This window comes from Cyanistes caeruleus, chromosome 16 (genome assembly GCF_971803275.1).
Source record: "Cyanistes caeruleus chromosome 16, bCyaCae1.hap1.1, whole genome shotgun sequence".
NCBI classification, from domain to species: Eukaryota; Metazoa; Chordata; class Aves; order Passeriformes; family Paridae; genus Cyanistes; species Cyanistes caeruleus.
In genome coordinates, this window is record NC_141716.1 from 8,219,462 (window position 1) to 8,246,359 (window position 26,898).

Consider the following 26,898-nt stretch of genomic DNA (forward strand, 5'->3'; position numbering starts at 1 on the left):
AGGGCTCACACCATGGAGCCACCGGCACTGTGGCCCAAAGGCAGTCAGAAATGCCACGGAGCTGGGAGGATGAAATTCCTCCCCCTCGCCCTTTGCATGACATTACAGGTGCAGCAGGAGCTGGCAAAACTGTTCAGGAGACATTTATCATTCCTTCCTCTCAGAAACTAGCAATTATTCCAATGATTAGCATTGTTAGGATTTATTATAAAGACATAACCACCATTTCAGATCGTTGCCATTCTCCAGCTCTCATGGATAGGCACAATTAGCACCCAGCTTCCCTTGTCCATCTGTCACTTCAGGTTCTGTAATTACCTGCACTCTCCTGCCTTCAGCCCCGTGGATAAGGGAGCAGGAGATTACCCTGTGATGGGGCCCAGGGTCTGCTCTGACCCCCTCATTCATCCTGGCTCTGCTCAGAGGAAGCCACTCAGCAAGGAATCCCACCAGAGGCAGAGGGAATGCAGGAAAGGGAGGCAAGAACGTGTCTGTGGGCACCCATCCCAGCAAGGATGGCACCCTCCCATGTGGGCACCAGGGCCAGCCCCGCACAAACACCCAGGGCTCAGGAAGCAGCCCCAGCAGCTCATGCTGACAGGCCTCTCCTGCCACTCCACTGTGAATACAAAACTGCTATTTCTGGGCAAGCACTATCTCATTGAAATTTAAGCAATTCTGTTAATTAACGGGGTCTGAAGCATTTTATAATGAAAATGATTCATGTCAGCACAATAGTGATGAATTGGGATGAGAGGAAAAAAGCTCATGCATTCACCAAGGCTGTAATGACTTAACTGAGCTGCTCGTAATGATATAGCTCATAATACGCCATGCAAGATGGGAGGAAAGTGCTCAGGCACTTCCCAGAACACCTCCAAGGTCACTTGTCCCAACAGGGAGCAAGTCCAGGCTGTTTGGCACATGCAGAGTAGGACAAATGTCCCCAGCCAGCTCCTGTTCTTCCAGCAGCACAAGGCAGACAAAATCTCTACCTGTGGCAGGGGTGGAGACTGATGAGAAACTCCCTCTCATGGTGTTGTGTGTCCAGTCCATCCTGCAAAGGTGGGGATCTGCTGCAGACAGACTACCAGACCTCCAGGGGCCCCATCAGGATTGTCACTGGCACGCTGTTCCCAAAATGCATGGGCCACATCAGGCCACCAGCCCAAGAGTAAGGCTGCTTTTGTCTTCCAGGCCGAGGCACCACTCACCATTTTCGAATGGCCATGGCCAATGAGGGTCTCCACACATGCTCCACATCCATGTGGCACTAAGGGCACTGCCTTAAACATCCACCAGCTGCAAACCCACATGGACCCATCTTTCAGAGCCAAGATAGTCTCTACTCCCAAAACCTGACCCCCAGGGACTCTGCAAAGAAGCTGCAAGGGATGGAGACAGACCTTCCTCAAGGCTGTACAGAGAGCACAGAAAAGTCATTGCTATCATCTCCCAAGATTCACCTTCTTTCCAGCTGGAAAAACTGACAAACTTTGTCTTTCCCAGACACTGCTAACAAAGCAAGAACAACCTCGAGCTCAGACTTGTCTCCCCCGCTCTTGTCAGTATCTGTTATAGCTGAATAATGTGGACACATGGTGGCATACCCTCTGGTACAAGGCACATGTGGCTTTCCAGCATGATCCAGATTAATCAGTATAATTACCAGGCAAGGGGACACTAACAGCATCACATAAATACCACTGAATCTGCTCCAAAGGCAGACTCCCTTTGGGTGATAAAAAAGCAGGACAAAGCACTCAGCAGGTAGCTGCCTTCCAGGACTCCCATCATTATGGGCTTTGCTCTGCTGGGTCAGATGTCCACATCCTCAGAGACTGTCTGGACAAGGCACCTTCCAGCTGAGGGTAGGAGGAGCAATAAGCCAGAAAGTCATGGAGTAACAATCAGGGACCTATCCTAAAGAGGTTCCTGATCCATCTAGAGCTCAAAGCAGGCATCTTCAAAGGCAGATGAGATTACCCTGGGCCATAAAGAGTCAAGTGTTTAGTATCTCCAGGGATAGAAGTGCCACCACCATGGTGACAAGCCTTGTCTTCCTGCCATTTGGGTCTTTTTACTGTGCATGTCTGAGAAGAAATCAGGTCTGTCTCCTCTATCCCTCTCCTATTTAGCTGGATAAAACAGATTAATTTCTGCCAGCAGCCTGGTCAGTCAGATCAAACCCATCTCTGCCTCAGGCCAGGAATAGCAAGGCACCTGCCAAACAGACTGCAGATTCCTCACCTGTGCCCTCACCTGCCTGCAGGGACACAGAAATACCAGTATATCTTCCAAGACACGAGTCCTGCTGGAAGCACACATCCTGGAGGAGGTCAGGCCATGCAGAAGAGGTCTTGGCCCCAAGAACCAGCACTTCAGTCACCCTCCAGCCCCACATCCTGTACTTCAGCTCAGCACAATTTGAGAGACAGAAGCTAAAGGTGCTCTGAGTGAAGAATGAGGCACAAAGGGTCAGGAGGTTCATGGAGCACCTAACAAGGGCTTGTTCCAGGCTGCAATCAGCCTTGCCCGTGCCAGAGACATGTGCAGAGAGCACACTCGCCCTAGCTTTGTCCCTTCTTTTAGCAGCTGAGTCCCTCATCACTTAACATTAATTCCCTTGGCACTTTAGTAGATACACTCTAATTTCCTCAAGATGACCAAACATACAATTTGGTCCCAAATCAGCTGAAGTTCCTGTACCAGTCTCAGAAAAGAGCTGTTAATGCTCAATCTTGCTAACAAGAGGAATCCCCTTACAGAAATGTGGCTTCTCTGCAGACTCTTGTGCCTTAGACTTCGTTGTGCCTGTGGACAGCTCTGGTGGAAAAGAGACAGGGATGGGGAACAGACCTGCACAAGCCCCTGGGCACACAGGAACACACACATTCTGACACATCTGTGTTTCCAGGCACCAAGGAGCATTTTTAATGAACTGGCAAGAGCAGCAGAGAAACGTGTTCTGCCTCCCACCACCACATCACACAGATCAACAGCTCATCAGCCCAGCTCAGTGAGCAGCAGGCTCCCAGACACAGCTCCTCTCCCAGTCCAGCCTTACTGCCCCAGGACCAGGGCTGTGGTCTGTCTCCAAACACAGCAAGGCTGGCAGGCAGGGATGAAACAACTAAGGACTGCACACAAATAACCATCAGCTTCATCCCAGCAGGCTGGTATCTCCATTCTCCTTGGCATAAAAAAGCTCCAAGTTCTTACCAGCTCAGTCTTTAAATCAGGACACAGGCTCTAGAACTCAGGAGCTGGTTTAAGTCATCACAAATACCAGACTGCATTTCAAATACCTTCTGAGTTCTTCTGCCTTTTCTCTGCATTCAGCAGAGTGACAGTTTTGAAGAAGAGCTTCTTCCTCACCGTAAAAAGCCAGGTTCCCATGCACAGCCCCAAACTGACAAGCTAGCTTTTAAGGAAAGCATCAAACATCACAAAACCTGTGGTGTTACATGCTCTGGTTGCTCTATAGCACTCAATATCCCTGAAAAGGGATGAACAAGACTGCTGGAAACAGGGGCATCAGGTTGTGGGGTGTTTCAGGTTCCCTCCCAAGGAAGACTGTGTGCAAGGGATCACAGACAGCAGTGAGTCTCCAGCCACACTGCCCAGGGATAAGAAAGGGCACTGCAAAGGACACAGGAACAGACACGAGCAGGCAATCACAGCTGCCTGCCAAAAGAGAGATTTGCCCCTATAAAGGTGAATAATCTGCAGTGGTACAGAGAATGCAGGGTGATCTAAAGCAGCATGAAAACACAGCATGAGGATTGAAATGCAGAGATTTTTCCTCTCATGTAAATGCACTGAGAGTGCCCACACTCAGGTGCACATCTCCATATTGGAAAAGCATAAGCTTGAAAGATTTTAGTGAGGATGAGATTCCTGGAGCTGGAACAGGAGCTGCCACTACACCTCCCACCCTGTGTAACACTCTGGGCATAGCTGGGCTCGTGGCCCAGCAGCAGCGAGAGGGATTCTGCTGTCAGATTAGTGCTCTCACCTAGAGCCAACACCCACCACAGCAGCAGAAGAGGCTGTTTCCCACTGGAAGCAGCAGGGCAGAGCTGTGTGCTGGTCACCACGAGAGCACAGCCTCCTCAGGAGATCAGGGCAGCCACAGCACAGGCACTGCTGCTCACCTGCTGCAAGGAGCAAAGATTGGCTGCACCCTGTCTGAGTGAGGAAGGCAGCACAAAGCTTACAAAGCTTAATGCCTGCAGGCTCTTGCAACAAGCCACGGGGATATTCTTACAGTTGGCAAGAAAACCTTGCCTCAAAAGCTTACGCATACAAAGCTCCCCACTCACGTGAAAAAAGCCAGCCTAGACCTTCAGCACACACAGGTGAAGTTCTTGAACCTGATTTGGTGTACACAACACAAGTTTCAGTCTGTGAAACTAATCTCAGAGCATGAGAGTGGCTGGTGTATATGGAAGAAAGAAAAGCTCATGCGTATCAGCTGTGCTTTCTCTTCACCATCATTCAATTCTGGAATCTTCCTACAGCAAAAATGCCATCCTGCAGCTCCCAGTATTCCAGTGGAGCCATTTAGATGCTTGTCTCCCTCCAAAAAGATCCGAGATGCTGCAGGCATTCAGGGCTTGCTGAGTGGCAGGACTTGGCACAGCACAGCATCCAGACAGTTTGGGTCTGCCTGTGAAAGGTCCATTGAATACGAAATCCCAGCTGAACACTACAGCTGGTAACATCCAAGAACAGGAGACAAAGTCAGCTGCACATGGTCCATGTTCTGTACTCAAGCATGGAAACCACTTTTGTACGTGCCACACCTGTGCTATGAAGGAGGGTGTGAAAAGAGCACAAGGCAAGGAGAGAAGAAAGAACCTGTACTGGAAGGAGCTGGGGGCTGAGGTGGTGTGCAAGGCAGCACATGCACGCAAGGACTTGCAAGAAATGGCAGAGAAGGAGGTCAAAACCAAAAAGGGAAATCAAATTGTTCTTCATTATCATATATTATAAGAAATGTAACATGCCAGGTTTTTATGGTTCTTTTTATGGCCATTAATAACAATGGTGGCTCTGAGAGCTACGCTGCTGCTATGGATAATTAAATCTTATGCTCAGGGCAGAAGCGGGGCCACCCCAGGCTATCAGACCTGGATTTCCCTGTGCAGCATAAAGACTTATTCTAACAAAATAAGAGTGGGAGCAGGTTGGGGTGTGCTTGGATGGATATGATGACACCATGTGCCCCCACAGCACTGCTGCATCCACATGGGCCAGCGCTGACAGAGGGACTGACAGAGGACAGGCTGAAGCCACAACTTGAGTGACTGATGGGCAGAGCTGCAGCCCTGCAGTTCCTGCAGTGCTGGTGAGGCAGCTGCCACAGGCCATTTGCAGCTCAGACACCACCAGAGTCAGCCCCAACACCTGTATTAGCAGCCAGATATCCTGGAAACAGACGTGCTCAAGAGGAGCCGAAGTCTTCTGCAGACTGTCAGCGATTTTGCCTTTATGAAACACAAGCAAGTAAAACAGTAAATCAACCCCCCAGTGTAGGAAACAGCCAGCTTGAGAATTAAGATACAAAAAGTCAAGGAATCAAGAAGCTTGGATTCCCAGAGTGACATTAATTTTCACCACAGTCCCACAGGGCACATTTTAGTTTATGCCTTAATACAGAACATTAATGTGGCAGGAAGCTGAGCCTCTGCACGTCCTGGCTTGTGCAGTTTGCTCCCAGTGGTCCCTCTCCATTCTAGCAGCCAGACTTCCACTCACACAAAGCTGTCTCAGATTAACAGGATCTCATGTGCACCTGAATTTTCAGTGTTTAGCCTATTATTGCTACACACACATTATAAAACAAAGCAAATCTGGGAGAGAAGAGAGCCCAGGTGCAACAGCTCCTGAGCAAGGGGTGGGTACAGCCCCAACCTGCTGCTTGTGCCCTCTCCCCACTGAACCAGCCTCAGTCCAGAAAAAGGCATTTCCCACCACATGCCACAGTGCTGATGTCAGGTGTGTGTAGGAGCTCCCAAACTCCAAATCTGAGTGTTCCTCCAGCAGCAGCCAGGCTGGTGGCAGAGCCAGGGCTGGGACCACCTTCCCCATGTGTACCAGAGCATTGTCACAATGTACAGGGTTTCTTGCAGATGCAGAGGCTCAGGCACACAGACCTTCTTTTACACTCTCCTTACACCAGCATCTCCAAACAAATTTAACTCTGACTTACACAAAAACAGCCTTAGAAAATATCTATCAGCACAGACACAGATCAGCCTGACAGAGACTTGGTACTTCAGCCCAGGGGCTGATCTCAGTCCATGCCCCTGCAGTTCAGCAGTAGGGTGGGGAAGACTTTGCTGTCCAGTTTCCCAACACAAGCTGCAGCTTCTCAGCCTGCTTGTCATTTGACAAATTTTCATTAAACTATGGGCACTTTACTGCATGCTTTGTGCCTTAAATATCACTTATTAGCATTTGAGTGTCTTCCCTCCTTAGCAAGCTTGTGAGGCTCCCATTAAGGGTAATGAGAGTCAAACTCCTGGGAGGCAAGGAGAATATATACCCCAACATCCCCTGGTTATGGTCTGCTCTAACCAGTATGTCAGAGCATCATCTGCCACAGATTTATTACAGAGGCATTTTACAACAGGCTCTATTATAAGTTATTAAGGAATGGAGCAGCTTCTACTGTTCTTTCATTAAATATTAATAGAACATTTATAAACCTATCCTTAATTTAAAGTGTTACCTTTAATCAAAGCCCTGGTGATAATGATGCAGCCTTTGGTAAGGCCCCTTTGGTAGTATTTAAACCTTCTACACTGAAGTTTTATGTGCCTGTGGGGCATTCCAGCTCCAGGCAGAGAGGAGCTCTGGCCAGAGCAGGTGCAGACCAGGCACTCTGGGCTGGCAGCTGCAGATCCTGCCTGCAGGCAGGGCATGGAGCTGGGCAGCAGCCTGAACAAGGCTGCTGAGCTTCCTCTCCAGCACCCCTGCCAGGAGTATCCAGCATCAGTGGCCAGCAGGGAGGCACAGATCTGCTGGCTCACACTCGTGCCCAGGACACACAGCCACTGTTGGGTCTCCTGGCCCAGCCCAGCTGGGTGCTCACCTGTTTTGCTGTCCACAGTGAAGTGCTGCTCCCCCTCCAGCACACTGTAGACTACCCGGGCACTGCTCCCGTAGGTGGGGTCGTCGGCATCGGAGGCCATCACCTGCATCACAGAGGTGCCTGCAGCAGGGACAAGGGGGAAAACAAAGTCAGGAGTTTAGAAGAGCAACACAGACCTCAGTGCAGGGCCCAACACTGATTGCTTGCAAGTGATGAGGGAAAAGAGAACAGCTGGGTGCAAATGCAGCATCACCTCCCCACCAAAAGCCTGAAAGCCAGGATTGCAGACACTGCTGCAAATGCCTCTGGTGTGCTGCACAGTGGAAGCAGGGTCATCCTGGGTCAGGACCTGCTCTCCAGGAGATCACTGGTCTGAACAGCTGGGAGCTTTTCTCCCAGTAGCCTTCTACTGGACCATCTGGGAAGGAGCTGGGGATGTCATACTCACACCTGCCCTTCCTGTCAGCACACGGTGACATGGTCACCTCCAGACCACAGAGGGACCTCCCAGCTGGGGCCTGATCCACACTGCAGCAAGCAGAACTGCACAGGGACTACAGCCCGAGGAGAGGAAAGGCTTTCACTTGCCCAGAGCCAGACATAGCACCAGGTACTCATGCTCTACACGTAGCAGGGCAGGAGGACTATAAATTGGATGAAAGTCCATCAAATGTCTGCAATTAAGTTATTGATTTTCAAGGCTGCCTCATTAAACTGGGTACTTCACTCCAACTGTCCCTGTGATGGCTTTAATTTGACATCATGTTCAATTTAACAAAAGCAGGACGCAGGGTGGGGGCAGGAGCAAAGGGGCTGAGATCTACAGAGACAAAAGAAGGGAGGGAGGAAGGAAGGAAGGAAGGGAAGCCTACCCCTACCTACAGACACCTTGAGAAAGGAGGTGGTGTGACCAAGCACTGTGAGGACAGGCTACCCTCTTTCATGTGCAGCACCACACTCGGTGCATCCCTGCCCAGAGGTCAAGCACTGGCCCCAGGCAGTCAGAAGCAGCCTCTGTTCCTATGTCACAGCAGGCAGATATGGAGCTAAAACCATCCAGAAGGGGATGAGCAGCTTCAGTCCCTGGTGCCCTCCTCCTCCTTTGTCAGGAGACCACAAGCCCAGAGCCTGCTGGCAAGCCAGGGATTTCCTGCACCAGCCCTGCCTGGACTCAGGCATGAGATGAGGCAGCATAGAGAGCAGTGCTGCTGTGAGCAGCTGGGATGCACATGTTCCCCCCAGTCCAGTTCACTCTGATCTCCTGGAAAGGGTGTTCACGGAGGGAAACGAGCAGTTACCATGGTTGCTTTTCATTCTCCCTAGCAGCCTTCTCAGAGCTGCAGCTCTGCTGATAACAGGAGAATCCCCCTCATCAGTCTTCAGCAACAAGCTAGTTTGAGTCAACTTATTTATGCTTTGCTGTCTCCAGTGAAGTTATGGTGCATCCCTGCCAGGCACGTCCAGATTTTACACCACGGCAACACTGGCTCTCTGCCTTGCAAACAACTGTTTAAGAAATACTATTGCTGCATTTCCTCCTCCTCTCCCTGCCATAACACAACTCCTTCAAGCAGGTACGAGCCAAGGCAGATCACCCCCACACCAGCACTGAACATTCCCTCGGGCATCCTGGCACATTCCCTTGGGAAGTTTTTGATCAGAAAGCAAAAAAAGGGACCAGAGAAGGGAAATGACACGAGGATCTCCAAGCATCCTTCTCTCAGCTTCAATAGAGAAGCCTGCTAGGGATGCTGGAGGTGCCAAAGTCTGAGAATCACAGAAAGCAGTACCTGCCCCTGGGAACAAGAGAGAACTCCCTCTGCACAGCCTGGCAGCAATCAGCTGAGAGCCTGGTGTCCACAGCAGCACCCACTCTGCACCTGCAGCACAGGCAGAGCCTGCTGACTTCGCACAGACATCCCACGCTCCAGAAACCACTTGTTCCTGCTGAGGAGATTCAAAACTCACCCACAGGTACCCAAGCCCATCAGTTATTTCCCTGGCCTTGCCCTGTATACTCTGTGTCAGGACTGCACCTTTGCACACAGAGCAGGTGCCCCAAGGAGCACACCACAGCCTGCTGTTCCTGCCATCTTTGAGCAGTCATCCCAACCAAGGGATCATTAGAGGCAGGGTGGCCACTAAACGTTTGCACCAGACTGCATCTCATGCTGCTTCCCCCAAGAGGCATTCACTCCATCCATAACTGACCTCCTAATCCATCCCTGTCAGACACAGCTGTACTCCCTGTGTTCCAGTATTTACCTGAATGCTGCAGAACTGCAGAGTCTGAAGAGGAGGCAGGACCTGTGCCCACCCAGAGCACAGTTTGTGTCACCATTCTAAGACATGCCTTGGACAGGTGAGGTGGGCTGCTGCTCTCAGGCTTCCTGTGCCAGCACTGAGAGCTCCTAGCCCACAGCTGCTTGGGCACTCCCAAGAAATGGGCAACAGGGCAGCAGATCCACCTCCAGATCCCAGGGCTGAGCCCCATGTTTGGGACCAGAGTTTTCTGCTCTAAGGCAAGGGAAACCAAGGAGCACGAGGAGCACTGCAGCAAGACACCTTCACTCAGAGGCAGAGATGGGGCACAGTGCCCTTGGGCTGCAATGCCAGAGGTGATGAAGGCTTTGCCCTTCCCCACCTACCCTCACAGCATCTCATTAACAAAAGAGCAACATCAGCCAGGTAGGGAACACTGACCCCACTTTGTGCCTTGACTTCTTGTCTGTGAAGGTACACTGCAGCCTGCTCAAGGTCACCTAAAGGGTATCAGGAATTCACTAGTTCAACTTTCCAGCATCCTCCCCTAACCTCCACTTATCCCTTTCCCGCCCCTCCCTCCCACTCTCTTTCCATGTGAAGAGCAGTGGTATTCAATTTCAGCTTAACCTGGTCCCCTCCTTCCTGCAGACAAGCTTTCCCTGGCTCCCACCCTGCTCCAATATTAGTCCCTGCTCTCCAAGCACAGCACTGCCCACAGCAAGTACAGCATGTACAGCTTTTATTTAGTTTTCTGGCACATGCCTTAGCCATAAAAGATACACTAAATAAAATCTAAACATCCATCATGTACTCTATCACCCGCCTCCCATAACTAAGAAGCCTGAGCCCGTATCCAGAGAGATAATTAGACATGTAAAATAAGATAAGACCTTGGTCCCACCCCCGATAAGCTCACTCCACAGATCAGAGGAAACCAACAATTTTACATAAAAATTAACAGGTCAGAATCCATCTCTTCTTCTCCCTCTGCAAAGGTGAGATCTGGCACAGCAGATCAAACAAAACCTGATTTGATCTGATTAGATTCTTCTTTTCCAGAAGAAAGGGGGAGCAAGACCCTCACTTCCAGAGCAATACTTCCCTCAGCCTAGCTGATTCTGGCTGCCTGCCAGCCTCTGTCCCCATGGGCCTGCTTGGGCTGTCCCCATTCCACACCCTGAGCCATCCTGGAGACCTGCCAGGGACAGCAGCCAGCGCTCAGCCCTGCCAGCAGCATCCCCTCCGTGCTGTCAGCAGGGTCAGCAGGGCAGCGAGGGGCAGCACCCCGAGCGGTGCCCGCCATGCCCCGGGAGCTGTGGGGTGCCGGAGCCGTGTCTCCGCAGGGCCCCTGCCCGTGAGCGCAGAGCTCAGCCCCCACTGCCACCCTGCCGTGCTGAGTGTCCCCAGGGCTGGCAGGGCACAGCAGCTCAGCCCAGTGCCCTGGATGGGATGGATGGGACTCTCAGGGCACCTTTGGAATACCAGAGCAGGCCTGTCCTGGCACCCATGACTGCCTTCCCACAGGCCCCAGAGCCTCTGGGGCCAGTCCCAGCGACCTTGCATGAGGAAGACTGATAGGTCCAGACCACTTGCTATGCCACTCACTCCAAACACGTTTAGCTGAAAGAAATGTTGACAGGCAAACTCCAAACAGATCCACGAGCAGAGAAGCCCTGCCCTGAATCCACAAACAAGTGACTGGGCCTTGTCCCTTCCCCAGGGACAGAAGTACAGCCAGGCTCTGGGCAGGCAAAGAGGCACATGAGCAGCAGGAAAAACCAACACTTGCTAAATCTGACTGTCCCTCCTCATGGCAGCAAGTCACCCTTCTGTGGTGAAACTGGTGAGACCAGCTCTGGGGCTCAGTTGCCACCTTCAGCTCAGGCAGAGACCAGGGACACTTTCTGGCCATGCTGAGACCCCTTTTTGTGTGGATCTGGCCTGCTCCAGGACAGCACTCGGGCACTTTAGCAGAACATCAGGGACCCTGCAAGGAGTGCTGTGTCATTCAAAGCCACATTCCCTGGCCTGATGCCAGCATGCAGCACTCCCATCCCAGGTGCCTGGGTGCCACGGGGCAGGAGGCAGGTGGGATTTTATAAACAATGCAATTTACAGCTTTTGTCTGGCCCCAAACACCTGCAGAGGCTGATGTACCTCAGACACATTCAGGCAGGACTTCAGGGAAAAAAATGAACTACAGGAGCTTAAAAAATTACTGGAGCAGAAGTGAGTTTCTTGCAATCTTGTGAACATTCTGACTTGGTAGAAAGCCAGGCCCAGAGGAGATTCATGCCCTCTCACAAGGGGGTCCTCGCAGGACAAGCACAAGGACAGTGCCAGTAACCTGGCGGTGTACAATTGCAAAGAAACTTCTTTTGGGGTGTCTGGCCAGAGAAAGCCACTGCACAAAGCACCCCAGCCCCTGGCATGAGGCAGGTAAACGTGGTGCTGTGGGGGGCATTCCATGGAGAGGCTCAGGTTCCCTGAATGGGGTCCACACTTGGGCTGGACAGTGTTTGGAGCCTGTCTCATGACCTGGAGTGCAGTGCCAAAGGGGAAGGACTCATCTCACTAAGGACAAACAGACAGGACAAGACCCAGCTCCCAGCCACTTGCTGTCCCAGAAGCTTCCAGGTACACACAAAAGACTTAAGCACTTTCTAGCAAGGGGGGGAAAAAAATCAGATTGCCTGCAAGTGTTCTGGCTGCATGGTAAACAAAGTGTTTTTCTCTGCTTCCAGCATGGAGATTAAACAATTTCTCTTCACAATAATCACTTCTGCATTCAGCCAGCTTTGTGCTGGAGTCAGGGCTTGACCCCAAGTTTCTGTCTGTACAGCCAAATCGCCTCTAATCTGGACATGGTGCTACACAGAGAAATAAGAGTGAAATGCACCAAGGGAGGAGTGATGCTCTGATGAGAGCATATGCCTTTCCTGGCATGCTCCTCACTCCAGGCCCTGCTTGCTCCCCAAGGACCCCAAGTGAGCTCTGGGCTGCAACACCCACCCTGCGCAACCAACAGAGTTTTTTAACATAAGGCACCATGTGCTGGATTTGGGCTCATGCCTGAGTGCAGCAGACAGCTGTTAAGCAGACCCCAGGGAGATCAGGAAAGAAGCCCAAAATACAGCTAATTTTAGCACCTCCTGTAACAAGGTGAAGCTCCTGCAGTTCCAAAGCAGTTGGCTGTGTCCCATCCTACATTCTTCTGCAGCTGCAGGTCTCTCCTTTTGGTACTGGATTCAACTCTGACGTTTTGGAGAGATCCACAGTGGGGTATCCATAGAGGCTGAGCCTCAGGTGCCGGCACAGAGCAGCCTGCAAGCTCATGACCAGCAGCCTCTCCCTGAGGTGACAGGACAGCACTGAAGCTGTAAACAGGATTTGCAGCTCAGGCCCCATCCTACACACAGGCTGCTCCTCAATATGCATGGCCCTGGGCCAGGGGAGCCAGTGAAAATACTCTCCAGGAGCCCCCACCTTCCTCAGCCTGGGTCACTCCAGGGCATTGCCTCTGACCCAGCTCCCTCAGGGGGCTGAGCAGGGCCCTCTCCACTCCTCTACAGCCCCAGCTGCCCTCCCTGCCAGGCAGAAAACCTCCCACGGCAGCTGCACTACTGCTCCTGATGCCCCAGGCCAGATCAAGTTTCTCCAGAAAAGCCAATTGCTGGTTTTGCAGCTGGTTCTGCTGTGCCAAGGGAGGCCAGCTAAAGCTGTAGGGTGAGCTCCCATTTTGGATGTGTTTCTTCCAAATGCAGGATATTCCTGTGTAGAAAACAATGACTTCTCCAACCTGGCTCATAGGCCGGTGTTAGCTCCAGGCACCACCTCTTGCCCTTAACAAATCCCAGTCTCCAGCCTTATCCTCCTGACCATCCTGCTTCTGCTACTTTTGATCCATTAGATAACAACAGCAACCCCTTTTCTTTTCCCTTTGCAGAGGTTTACAATGATGAGTTCATGGAAGACAGATACCAAAGCTGACTAAACCCCCAGAAACCACCCACAGCCAAAGAAATTTCCAAGCTGAAAACAGATCCTGGCTGGGAGAATATTAAGAGGAGCATCACATGTCCTGTGTGTGCTGCTCCTCCTTCCTAAGAATGCACTCTGACCACTGCCAAGACAAGATCCTGGAACAAAGAGGCCTTCAGTTGACCCTCAGTCTCACAATCTTGGGCAGCACGTATGATATCTACCCAAACACACTGCCCTGGCCCCAGCGCAGAGCAAGGGGCAGCTGTGCTGCAAAGCACTCCCAGTTACTCTGAGAGTTTGTGCAGTTCTCATTTGTTATTCCCTCTTAGACACTAGGAAATCAAATGACTTTCCCTCCCAATTAGTACTCCTTCATTATGCAAATAATGTCCTTTGATCTGCTCCTGCTGTCACAGAGCGGATCTGACTGTATTTGGTTTATTCCTCTTCACGCCCCAGGAAGGCACCCACCTCTGGGAGCTGGGACTCTGCTTTTGGCAGGGAATGGAGAGTGCAGCTGAGAGCTGCCTTGAGTGAGAACAAAAACCACCCAAGCACAAACCCCACCGAGGTCTGGGAAGGCAAGACCACAAAAGGAGGAAGAGGGGGTCACCCTTAACTTTTCAGGCTGGGATGCAGAGCAAAGGCTTCAGAGCAGCAAAGACAGGGAATGAGCAGCTCCCTACAGCTCCAAGCTGGAGAGCAGCCCTGCCCATCCCAGCCCCTTCCCCAGCAGAGCACAACTGAATCCAAATGGTGCTGAGAGCAGGCATGGCCACCAGCAGGTCCCCAGGCTTTGATCTTGATACACTAATATAACCTACCTAAATTCTTCAGCATTCATACTCCTGCTTGGCCAGCACAAGCTGGGATCACCTCCTTCCACCCTCAGGAAGGCAGCAAGGCACACTCCCCATTTGATCTCATGAAAATACCCACAGGCAAGTCAGCAAACATCACTATCAATACCAACCATAACAAAGCCTCATCACAGCTGCATCCAGCCTTGATGCCACAAAAGGAACACTCCCACACAAAAAGGGCCTGGCAGGCCACTTCCCACAAGAATATCCTGAACTTCACCTCCCTGGCCCAGCAGCCTCCCATATCCTGAACCCTCAGCCCTTCCTACAGCATCTGGAGATGAACTTCTCACACCAGGCCCATGACCAGCCCCATCTGCCTCCCAGCTGCTGAACCTCGGAGGGTTGAGCAGAAAGCTCCTTGCCAGCCTTGCCTGTTCATGCTTTCACAGGATGTGTCCACCTTGTTCTTCGTGCTGCCTGTTCCTGGGCAAAGCACTGGGAAGCCAAGGGAGAAGTGGGAGGGAGCTGGGGACTTGCAGCAGCAGCATGTGGGTCCCTCTAGCTCTGCACTCACACTGCCCGGGCCTGGGCAGCAGCACCATGGGAAGATGACGTGTGAGACCCTCCCTGGGCCGTCTCCAGGGCAAGGCTGCTCTGGAGGAGCCCGAACACTCCCCAGGATGGCCAGACTGCAGAAGGCTCCGAGGTTGTGGCAGGCAGGTAGCCCGGAAAGCAGAACAGGCTCTTGGCTCCAGCTCCCCTCTCTAAGCACACAGCTGGGAAATGCAGCCCACGCCGTTCACAGCACTTCTCTTTACTTTTAACTTCCAAGTATTTTAATTTGCAGGAATCGCCTTCTTTCATGTTGTGAAACCGTGTTTCTTTCTCCCTCTGATCTCCAATTTCGCATAGAAACTGTCTCCTTTGATATGTCTTGTTCACATCAGTCTGATCAGGCAGCTCCATAATTGTTAGTGATTTTCAAAGAACTGGGATCCTTGTCTAATACCCAGAGTTGAGAATTCCTTGCTTTTTAAAATGTTGTTCAAGCAAATTAGATTAATTTAATTTCTTTCTTCCCTTTGGGAACAGGATGCCTCTTGCTTTGGTGCCCACATGCTGTCTTTCATACCTCCAGGAGCACCCAGCTATAGTTCAAGAGGTCATTCTCTGTCTGAGGGAAGGATTTGCACAGGTAACTGGAAGTGGAAAGAGAGCTTGGGATGCCTCAGAAGAACTTGTTTTCCATACATCAACAGAATCCAGGCAGCAGCAGCTCCTCTGGTGCGGGCAATTCCTGTACATCTGTACCTGCAGGAGGCCATGCACCAGCCTTGCAATATGCTGCACATGAACCATGGAGAGCTGGAACTCTGTCCTGAGGCGGTGCAGACCCTGTGCTCTGCTGCCAGGATGCCTCTGCAGCCAGACCTTCCTGCAGCAGCACAGCAGGAGCTGGTGGCTCACCCCTCCAGCCCCTGGTGCAGCTCAGCTGCTGCCCCTGCCCTGGGGGCTCTCTGCACTCCTGGCACTGTTCCTGCCCCCTGTGCTGCTGACTCAGCCCTTGCTGACAGTGCTGGGGTCCTGCCTGATCTTTGATGTCAGCCTGTCACAAGCTGCCTTCTACCTGGATACAGCCTTTGGGAACAGAGATTTACAGTTCCTGCTTGCAGCACATGTTGACACACACAGCCTGCTATAGGGGTAGCAGAGTGCCCAGTGTGGACAGGGAATGGTGTGGACAGGGAATGGCATGGCTCTGGGCAGTGCAGCACCAGTCATTCTCCTGGGCTCCAGCTGTGCTCAGCAGCGTGGGAACCCAGCAGAAGTGAGGGCAGCAGTGCTGCAGCTCACACATCACCTCCCTGCAGCCCTCCCAAAGCTTGGGTGGGCACAAAGCCAACTGTCCTGCTCTATCATCCCAGGGGGATGGACTTGTGCAGCCTCATCATCCCAGCCTGGCCCTAAGAACTTCAGTGAGGCTGATCACCAACACACTTAAGAGGAGCCTGGTGCCAAGGGGATGGGCAGTTAAGGCAAACACAAGAAAGCCACATTTCTGTCACAGGGACGTGAATTCCCCAACCTCAGTCAACAAGGCCTGCCCCCTCAGAGAAGGACAGATCCAGCTGAGAAGGGTGTGGCAGTTCTGCATGGGGACACACAAAGGGATGATGCCTGGACAACCCCAGGGCTCATAAGAGCATCAAAGCAGCACACAGAAAACGGCCTGAGCTGGGGGAGAAGCAGCACCCAGACCAATCTGACCACAGGCAGACGTGAGCCCCTTGGTTTGTGAGGGCTTAGTCCAACCTCCCAGCATTTAGGAGGGAGGGGGCTGTGCAAAGCCAGAGTCAGTGCACAGCAGGCAGCTGGCACCACTACGACCCATCCCCAGAGCACGGCTTAGGGCTGAGACTGAGCGCTCAGCCAAAGGCTGGCAATCAGCTCAGAGGATTTATCCACTTGTTTTTCTTAAGCCACCTTATTTATTTTTCCCTTTTGGCTCGCTAGCTCTGGAATCCCTGGGATTTGCAAGTGGTTTTTGTGGGGTACATCGGGCTCAAGGTTTGACAGGAGAGAGGTGCAGGTTTCCCAACCCACGGCGTCCCCCGCAGCAGACCTACCGATGGGGGACAGCTCCGCCACGCTGCCGATGTAGGGCCCCTCCAGGAAGCGTGGCTCGCTGTCGTTGATGTCCTGCACCTTGATGATGAACTCTGACTCGGGCTCCAGCAGCTGGTCTGTCTGCCGGTCCCGGGCCTGTGCCCGCAGCGTGTAGAAGGTTTTCTGCTCCCGGTCCAGGCGCTCGGTGGCGTGGATGTCACCTGTGATCTCATCGATGAGGAAGATGGTCCCTGCGCCCTCCCCGGAGATGGTGTACTTGATGGAGCCGTCTCCCTCATCTGAGTCCGAGTGGATCTGCCAAGGGAAGAGGGAGAGGGTGGGAGCAGGCTGGGGCTGTGCTCGTACCCAACCCCAGCCACCTGCACCATATGCCCATGGTCCCCACGTGATGCCCTTCTGCTCTTGTTGGACTGGATGGTGACACAGAGCACCACCAGACAACTCTTGTGCATGAAAGAAGGCCCAATGAACTGGAATTTCAGGCCTGCTATTACAGCTCTGCAGATTACAGATTCTGCCAGTGCCCACCCCCACTACAAACCAAGGGACAAACCCCTCTAATAAGGGGCTATGAGATGATGGAAAAGTGAAGAACAACTCAGCTGCACTCCAAAGAAAGAGACTTCCCTATGGGCAAGGGACTTTGGCAGCATGGGATCACCTCTCCCAAGCTGCACAGGTACCTCACCATCAGCATCCCTCCCCTTCTACACAACCAATTGCCCAAAGTCCATCCTCATCCACCCGCTTTGCCTCAGCCACATCCACCCTCCATGATCCAGGCAGCTGACAAGTGTCCCTGCTAAGGAGCTGACACACTCCCTGCACCCCTGAGCTGGGTTTATGTTGCAGGGTAACAGGGGTCACAACATCCCATCATCATGCCCAGAGCCCCACCTGGATAAAACTTGCAAAAGAGTGTGACAAACCGGCTCATGTTCAGGACTAAAAACAGACCCTGAGGAAGATGCCTTTGCAGGCAATCTCTGCTGCTTCATTTTTTAATTAAGACAATGTTTGGCATTAGGAAAAGAAAGGGTAAACAGCAGTTCCCCACAGACCAAGAGCTGACTGGAATCCAGGCCAGACGTCCAGAGATAATTTTATTGGTGGCATTAAACTGAGTTATGAGGTTTTTACAATCCAGCCACTTATGAGAAATCTATTAACAGTAACTGGACAGGCAGAATGCATCTTGACAGAGAGCAGCACGGGCATTAATTGGGACAATCCATACTGGGACAGGCCCCCGGAAAGGTTTCATCAGCTGCTTTCATTTGTTTCCTACAATTTCTGCTTAGAATCAGCAAAGTCATGTCCCCCCCTCCAAAAAAAGAAAAAAGCCGTCCATTAATCGGCTAATGAAATATGAAAATGTTTATGGGCCATTCAATCTTCCAAACTGCAGTTCTATAATCCACCTTTCAGACATACAGCTCCACCAGCAAGAATTTATACCAGAGCTGCCTCTTTTTTTATGATGCCTTCATTATATTTGTCTTGTTAGATACAGTTTATATATTTATTTCACAAGTGAGGGACCCACACGTTAGGCAATTCAATGCATTTTGCACAACATTCACAAATTACTGCCCATGGTGACACATCTCTCAAGGCTTGCTGGAAAGAGACCTTCGCTCAGCTCACAAATAGGGCAGACAGCAGAGTCTGGGACCACCGTGATGGCTTTGGTTACAAATGGGCCTATGGGGTGGCCACCCTGCCCTGGCCACCTGGAGCATCCTGCCCTGGGTCTGTGGGGATGGTCACCCCAGCCTGGCCATCCCAGCCTGGCCATCCAGTCCCAACCCTCCCCACTGTCTGGTGGAGAGCTTGCTGCCCTCTTTACTTTATCACCCTCTCCTCAGTTCTCACTGCTACACCCTGAGCTTTTCAGAACGAAGAAGGAGCACCAGGTCTGTGCAGCGCAGGTAGCAGAAACCTGCATTTTTCTGCTGAACACCGGGCTCATGATTAATAATTAGACTAGAGATAAAGTATCCAGCGCCACATTGAGCTCTCAGCACATCCTCTTCACATATTTGCTCATTGCTGACTGCTTGGAGCATTCACCAGCATCCCTGCAAACCGGAGTGCTAGGAAGAAAAATGGAGCCTGGGCTCAAGGGGCTGCAGAGATTGATTTACAGGGGAAGATTAAAAGAGCTAAATCTGTGCTGCTTGGCTAAACAACAACTAATGGGGGAGGGCCGGATGGCAGACTACAGAAACGCGAGGGGAGATGCCACAGACCCGGACCACATCCCAGGGATGTTCTCTCCTCCCTGTTACAGGAGGCAGGCTTGGGGAGCACCGCGCTCCCACGCAGCCTCAGGGCTCCCTCCACCCCTGGGCATGGCAGGAGACTGAAGTCACACAGCCCTGCTGGGCCCCAGGAGCACAGGGACCACCCAGCCCTGCCTGCAGCTCAGCCCCAAGCAAGGACAGCGGTGTCTGCAGATCTGGGACATCCAGAGGGCGGACAATGGGCTGATCTGTCCCATTTGTTAAACAGGAAAATTGTTTCCTTGTCCTAAAAGACTACAACCAGAATTCTTACGAAGCCATTAATTACATACTAATAATTAAATCAAAATTAAATATGAACAGAGGTGCACATTCCTTATTAAAAGCAATTAAACAGAAAGCACAGATACACAAATAAAAAATTACTCTAGGGCTAGAAAAGAAAGAAAATCAAATAAAAACTAGCCCGTAATAAAGGCGCACTCTGTTTGCTCCAACTCATAAAGCCCGAGTTCATCAATTTTCTTTAAATATTAGCAACTTAATTAAATCTGCTTTTTTCCCTTTAATCCTCTCCTCTATCTAAAATAGATCTGTCCACATGCAGAAGTTTGTAACTAGTGCTGACCCCATAATTCTATTTAAAAAACCCAAAGAAATCCACATCAAACTGACAGCAGCCTCGGGGGAAATTACAGTTCAGAAGAAGGATTAGCTAGAGAACCCAGATTTTATGGAAATAGTATTGGCCCTTCAGAAAGCACATGTAGGTGTGTGAGAGGCATCCACAGAGGGCAAGCCCCAGCTACCCTGCAGGGTCCCTCCCAGTGCAGGAAGGCTCTGGACCCACAGACTGTGCTAAGAGGGCTGGCACACTGATGGGGACAGTGTCCCAGACAAACACTCCATCCTCTCCCAGGACCAGGAAAAGCCTGGCCCTGCTGGCTTTCAGCCCTGGGGATCCGCAGGCAGTGATCTCAGCGCTGCTGTTGTGAGCCAGGCGGGTGATGTGGTGGGTGATGTGGTGGGTGATGTGGAAAGGGGCTGTAAAACGGGTGAGCTGTAGGTTTGGGTTCAGTTGGAGCCGAGGCATTGCCAGGCCTGTGACAGGGCCTGGTGCCTCTGCTGCTCCCAGGGGAGCCATGAATTAGCTGTGCCTGCTCCGAGGGCGGCGGAGGAGCGCGGCTTTGAGTGTCTGCTGAAACGGACACAAATCACCACTGAAATCCCTGCTGGCCCCCAGCCAAGAAACCCATTTTCAAGCTCCTCCAGACTCATGCCCAGACTGCTGAGGCCATCAGATAGCCCTGCTGTACCAGTTCTTGGGCACTTTCCTGTGGGGTGAGCCCATGCCTCCAGCTCTAGCTGGGTTGTAGTGTGTTCCTCTGACAGGTCCCAACAACCAGCACTGCCTTCATCCATATACAAACATCTGCCTGACACATGGACAGCTGCTTCTCCAAAGCTCCCAGAAAAAGCCCAGCAACCCCAGGGCGAAATGCTCCTTCAGCCTCAGGACACCAGGAGTGGAGAGAGCAGAGGTCGTCCATGTCCACCCTTCCCAGGAGGTCACACGCCAGGGAAGTGTGGTGAGCTCCCACCTACAGACCCAGTCCTGCCCAGGAAGGCATTGTCACCTGCCAGCAGCTCCCACAGACAGGGCTTCTTGCACCCACACCCAGACATCACAAGGACCCAGTATACGATTGTAGGAACACAGATGTAAATCTTGGTGTGTTCTGTTCTCATCTCTGGGAGAACATGAATCTCACCACTCCCAGCAGGGACCAGGCTCCTGCCATCGCAGTCCACCGAGTATTTCTCTAGCCAGGCCCCAGTGAACAACCTTCACATGGGCCCTCTCTCTGCTCAGCACTGCCAGCATGTCCACCCTGCCCCTGACTCTGTCAGCCCCATGGAGACATCAGCTCCACTTACCTTCCCCACATACAGCGGCTCGGTGCCCGTGTACTCCTCCACCACAAAGAACTGATTCCAGACCCAGCCACGCTTCACTCGCCCACCGGCCAGCAGTGCAGGATCCCCGGGCTCCCCGAGGCCAGGGCCCTCCACCGCCGTGTGCATGGCCCAGGTCCCCAGCTCCTGGATGGCGCAGAACAGCAGCAGCATGGTCCACAAGAAGCCCTGCAGACCCTTCGCCATGGCACCCTAGAAGGCTGCATGAGCAGGAGCTTCTGGATGGGCAGCCAGCATCCTTTAGGGAAGAGTAGGAGGCAAGTCCACACTAGCAGCGTGAGGCTGCCGGGTCAGTGCAGAGCACCCCTGTCCCTGCCGCATGCCGTGCCCTGCAGCTGGAGCGCTCCTGTCCAGCGTGAGTCACATCTGCGACAACAGGCGTCCCGGACCGCCCGCTGCTGCCGTGGGAGCAGTCAGTGCTGGTGCCTCGCAGGCTGCTCCTGGGTCTCCAGAGAAGAGTCTGGCAGCTGGCATTTGTCCCCGGGGATAGAGCTGCAGGGCTCCGTGCTCGGCTGCCGCCGGCCTCGCTGGGGAAGGGGGCGATGCGCAGCCTGCTGCCCACCCCACCGGCGGGCAGGGAACGCCGCGGCGGCACACGGGGCACAGACACCCACTGCTGGCATTCACAGGAGGAGAAGGAAAGCTCCTCCACAAATGTTTTCACAGGGGAGTTAACAGGATGAGCTGCTGTGGCCAGCGTCTGCCTATCCTGTGGCAGCCTGGGACTACTGTGCAAGGGGTGTGACGGTGCAGGTGTCTGAGCCACACGTACAGTTCACAAGGCCATTTGTAACTCCCATCTTCAGGGGGACAACATCCCAGTGCCTGGTGAAGGGTCCTTTGCCCAGATGATTCTGGTCTCTTCCATTCTCTGCTGGCTCACGCAGGGAGGTGCAGGGCAGTCAGCAGCATCTCCGGGAGCCTGGAAAAAGCCAAGATGTCAGAGCTGGTGTGAAAACACGGCTCAATGTCCCCCTGTGCTGCTCCTGCAGCCTTGGTCAGTATCTCCCACCCTGCCCTGCCCCAGGTGCTCCACAGCAGGGCCAAACCCCACAGGTCCTGCCAGGAACACAACAGGGAGGGCTGCAGAGCTCTCAGCACTGCAGACATCTGCTCCAGCAGGGACTCTGAGACCAAGGACCCTGCTGACAAGGGCACCCCCTCATCACATGGTCCTGGCTGTTGAGAGGAGTGAGGTCTATGCCTGGAGGGAGTCATTGGTGCTCACACTGTTAGGAGATGTGTAGCAGCACTCCTGGCACAGCACAGCTGCCAGTGCCTGCACAGGACCAGACCGCAGTAGCTCTGCACTGGCAGACAAAGCTCATGCTGAGGAATACCAGCCCCTGAGCATGGGAGGTGTCCATGCCTATCCAGGCACTCCTGCAAGCCCTCCCTGCAGAACCTTTCTGTCATCTCACCTTTGCAGCCATGGGCAGGAGAAAAGCATCTGTTCATCAAGAATTTGCCACCTGGCTGACTCTAAAGGTAACAGTTTGAAAAAGGGCTCAGGTGTAAGCTTCAAGGCACCTTCAAGGCACGAAGGGCTGAGATGTGAGACCTTTAGCCAAGGGTACATTGCATCCAGTGAGCACATGGGGAGAAGCAGTCTGATCAGGAGTTGGGGATGCAGCATCCATCTCTCCCTGCACCAACACCCTGAGCTTCCACCAGAGCTCTGCGATAGCAGCCACAGCCTGATCTACTCATGAAACATGCACCAGTCTGCAGAATTCATCTCCTGTCAGCTGATACTTTGTACAGGAGGCAGAAAAAGGGTGAATGGAAAGGTAAATGATCCTGGACTAGATGTTCATCTACTCCCCATAGAAAGGGAATTGAACTGTGCTTTGCATAGACCCTTGCATGAATCTGAACAGTCCCAGCTGTTCAGAGGAGGGACAGCTCCCACGTATTTCTCCAGCTCTTTCCCTTGCCATTCCCCTGTGTGACTCCACCAACGGGGCTGTTTCCCAAACAAGGAATGTCTGCTGCACTCTTTCCTGCCTGCATTCACTTGTCTGGACAAACACTTCCCTGAGAACCACAAAGCATCACTCTACACTGCCTGCTCATGGCTCACAAGTTGTGTGTCCCACAGTGTGCACACATCTATTCACCAAAAGGGCTCACACACATCCCACCCCATGCACAGCTAAGATCTTTCATACACACCATCTTTTGTCTATTCGTGCCTCCTTTGTGTGCACACACATTTCCTCCCCACGTACACATGCTATATTCCACTCACACATGCACATCAGCTGTCACATGTGCCAGCCCTGTGCACTTCATGCTCCAAGGAAGACAGGGTCTCCAGTGTATTTTTATGTTAGCAATCATGGTACAGAAGCACTAGCATTGCTCCCCACCCCTTCTCTATGCCAGCCCATTTATTATGAAGATATTTCCACACCAGGCAGGTGAGGTTGCTGGCAATGCCATGACTGTGTCTTGCAGCCAGACCTCCCCATGCAGAAGCGCTTCCTGTCCCTGCTCCCAAAGGGCAGGGACAGCTGCACTGCTGGTGAGGATCCCTACCAAACACCAGAGTATTTAACACTGTACACTTAGGGGAGCAAGATGACCTGTAGGTGGGGACAGACCAAGCCATCTCTTCCCACACAGAGGGTGAAGCAACTTCACAGATCAAATGCAGAAATTGGGGTCTCTGCTCTGGAGCAACGGAGCTGAGGCTGCCTGACCCACAGCAGGCTCCAGAGCAAGACACAAGAACAGCACAAGGGCAAATGTGCTTTATCATGCTCTCCTGGGTATACAGAAGATAAATACAAGACATAGTGCACCGCTGTCACAAACAGCACCTCTCCAAATTCTCACACCTAGGAGATCTCTTGTTATTTTGGAGTAGGTTACCAAACAGTGAGGCATGTCAATAAACTGAGAAGCACAAGCTGTGCCAGAGCAAGAGTTTCAGGTTAGCAACAAGGGCAAACAGTAAGTGTGGGGAGAACAATCTATCCAGCATCTCTGCCTGACACCCTGCAGCACTTTTGCAGGCAACACCTCTGGTTGCATCCAAAATCTGAGTACAAAAGAGTTGTAGCTGGTTAACTCAACTTCCAGAAGGAGAGTTTAAAAAATAATCCATCTGCATGTGTTCTCAGGACAACTATGTCAGCAGAGCCTTGGGGAGAAGCAGCCACCACCTGCTGAAGTCTCCTATTCTGCCCACCCAGAATCTTCTCCTTGCTATCCATGAGCAGACCCATCCACACTGATTTATAAAGCCCTGCCAGAAGCCTGAGCAGCAATGCCAGTGCCAGGGAGCAGTTCTGCAACACTGAAGGCCTTCTGAACACATGGGGAGGCTGCAAGAAAGCCAGTCCAGCAGAGCAAGTCCTGACACCACGGCTAACATCACATCCAGGGTCTCCAACCAAGCTGGCACATGAAGGCAGCACACTGCCACTGCCTCCAGTATGCAGCACTCGGGGCACACAGCTGACAGAAAGCACCAGCACCGGCTCTGTGACAGCAGTAGGAGCCACCTTCATTCCCCTCATCACACCATTTCACACCTTAGTGGCATTCTGATTTACTCCACAACACAGCTACCCCAGCCACACACTGCAGACAGCCCTGTGCACACAGCAATGGCACTGCTCCTCGCTCAGAAACGGACACTGGGCCCTCAGCCTGACCAGAGTTACAGCACATCAGTGGAAGCAGCACAATCCCAAACAGTATCCATAAACCAGTAACAATAATAGTTAACACTAAGACAAGGCAGGAAAGAGGAAGTGAGAGCAGAAGATGCTGCAGTGGGCGAGCTCCACTTGAGCAGAGCTGCTCCCTGGCTGGCAGACAAGCTGGCCCGCAGTTCCCAAGGCAACTTGTTCAGCCCTGTTGCATCTGAGCACTCCACAGAGCAGATTCTGCCATGGAGAGGAGAGTCCTGCTGAGCACCCATGGGCTGGGCTGCGTTGCTGTGGGAAACACAACCTTGTGTATAGTCTCAGCTATTGTGCTGTTTTTTATTTAACAGATCTCTCATTTGAGCTAATGCAGTTTGCTGGTGACTGCCTCATGTGTCCAAAGTTCAGCTACTCTCAGCTGAGCTGTCTGCATGCTCTTCCTGTGGGCAGCAATGCAGGTGCTGTAACCCAAGTTGCCTCATCCCAGACATCAAAGCCCAACTAGAGAACCTGTGGTGACCTCCAGTTCCCTGCACCACAAAATGTGGGCCCAGAGACACATCTGTATCCAAGCTCACAGCCACAAACCAGATCCTCCTTCTCCAGTGACAAATTCTCAGCCTGTGTTTGTTCTGTGACAGCTTCAGGGTCATGTCTCTCCTCAGTGTGCAGAACCTTCTTTCCAGCTGTCACATCACAGACCTTTTCTAGAGGCTGCAAAGCCAAGAGCCCCAAGTCCTACTCATGCCCTCGCAGCAGCAGGAATCAAGACACCCCAGAAGGTCCCATGCACAGGAACCATGACTAGCACTATATTTATTTCCCTGTTTTATTGAAAACCTTTCACCAACAGCTGGAAGTGCCCCTTCTCTCTGCCACACGTGAGCAGCAGGGCTGTAAATAACCAGTGGGAGCTGCTGCAGCAGCCAGCCCAGCCCACAGCAGCACACAGGCACCCACATGGCAGCGTGCCCAGCACTCAGCACACCGAGCAGGCTCCCATGCAGAGTGTGAAGCACCATACCCTCACACTGCCCCAGGCCCAGGGTGATGTCCCCTCTCCTGCTGCTCTGCCATCCTTGATTCCAATTATCAGCACAACTCCCCCCTCCCCTCCCCACAAGAGCTTGTGCAGTTTGTTGGTGTGCATTTGGCACAGCTATACTGTACATCATGTTGACAGTAGAAATTACATCCTGAGCTTATGTTTTACACTGTGCTCTGTCAGAACTCACCGCAGCCCAGTGATCAGGACAAATTGAATAGCATCCCGTCCATGTCAATATTTATTTCATTTTACAAATGCAGGCTGATGCAGGAGAAAGTAGGCAGGGGGAGGGGGAAGACATGGGCAGGCAATAGCACACCAGGATAGCACTGCCCAGTACCCCACAGTCCTGCATTGCTGCCCAACACGGTAGAGCCTCAGGAGCCCAGGGAGGGCTGTCCCACCCAGAGGCCAGGGAGCATCTCTGGGAGCTCATGCAGTGCTCCCATGCACACAGCTCTGCTGGAAGGGCTGGCACACCAGCACTGCTCCTCTGAGACAAGCCCTAATAATTGGTAGAAAACAGAAATGCCACCAGGTACCAGAAGATGCAAAGGCAGGGAAAGAGAGCCCTCTCTCCTCAACCCCAGTCTGCAGCTTCAGCAAATGTGAGCTTGGATGTTCTGCTTTGGCTGCCCACTCCTCCCAGCGGGGTGGCACCAGCTACCAGCACAAGCATCAGGACTGCTCTGCTGTTCAGAACAGCCATGAGGATGCTACAAAGACTGCTGAGGAGCAAGGCAAGAGCAAGGCACTGCTTGTGCCACCCTCTAGAATGCAGAGCCACATTGCAGCTTGAATACCAAGCACAAGAGAGGAGCTCCTTAAAGCTTGGGCTTTCTTCTGCTTTACCATAGCCCTTCCATGCTCCAGAGGACACAAGGAAATGAAGGCTGCAGTCAGAGGGTCCCTGGCCAGAGACAATACCTCAGTCCTGACACCCACAGTCCTCTTGCTGCTGGGTTAGCTGCCTGCAGAACGAGTTCAAACTGGGAGCACCCCTCCTGCAGCACCTGCCCTGCTACCCAACAAAGCCAAGGAAGGAGCAGCACAGCAGGGACAGTCCTCAGGGTGGGGACAGCAGTAGCAATGCCACCACCTGCATGCAGAATCCCAACCCCATGGCTGAAAACTGGGAGCTTGTGGACCCTCATGCTGCCAGAGAGCTGCTCCTTACAAAGTG

At 52.5% G+C, this 26,898-nt stretch overlaps 1 protein-coding gene and 1 long non-coding RNA gene across 3 annotated transcripts in view; one reads left to right on the forward strand and one right to left on the reverse strand.

The window, feature by feature from the left end:
• The window catches only part of CDH22 (cadherin 22), a 70,799-nt gene that overhangs the window by 30,716 nt on the left and 13,185 nt on the right, over window positions 1–26,898 (reverse strand). For both annotated transcript variants that reach the window (XM_086852544.1, XM_023939795.2), the window contains exons 2-4: window positions 20,970–21,930; window positions 16,785–17,079; window positions 7,103–7,222 (exon numbers count right to left, since the gene is read on the reverse strand). In XM_086852544.1, the coding sequence (XP_086708670.1) occupies window positions 7,103–7,222; window positions 16,785–17,079; window positions 20,970–21,194 (640 nt within the window). In that variant the 5' untranslated portion in view covers window positions 21,195–21,930. The remainder of the gene's footprint in view (window positions 1–7,102; window positions 7,223–16,784; window positions 17,080–20,969; window positions 21,931–26,898) is intronic.
• On the forward strand, window positions 10,718–15,015 carry LOC147650160 (uncharacterized). The gene is made up of 2 exons (XR_015276915.1): window positions 10,718–12,004; window positions 13,314–15,015. It is a non-coding gene; the product is annotated as an uncharacterized LOC147650160 (long non-coding RNA).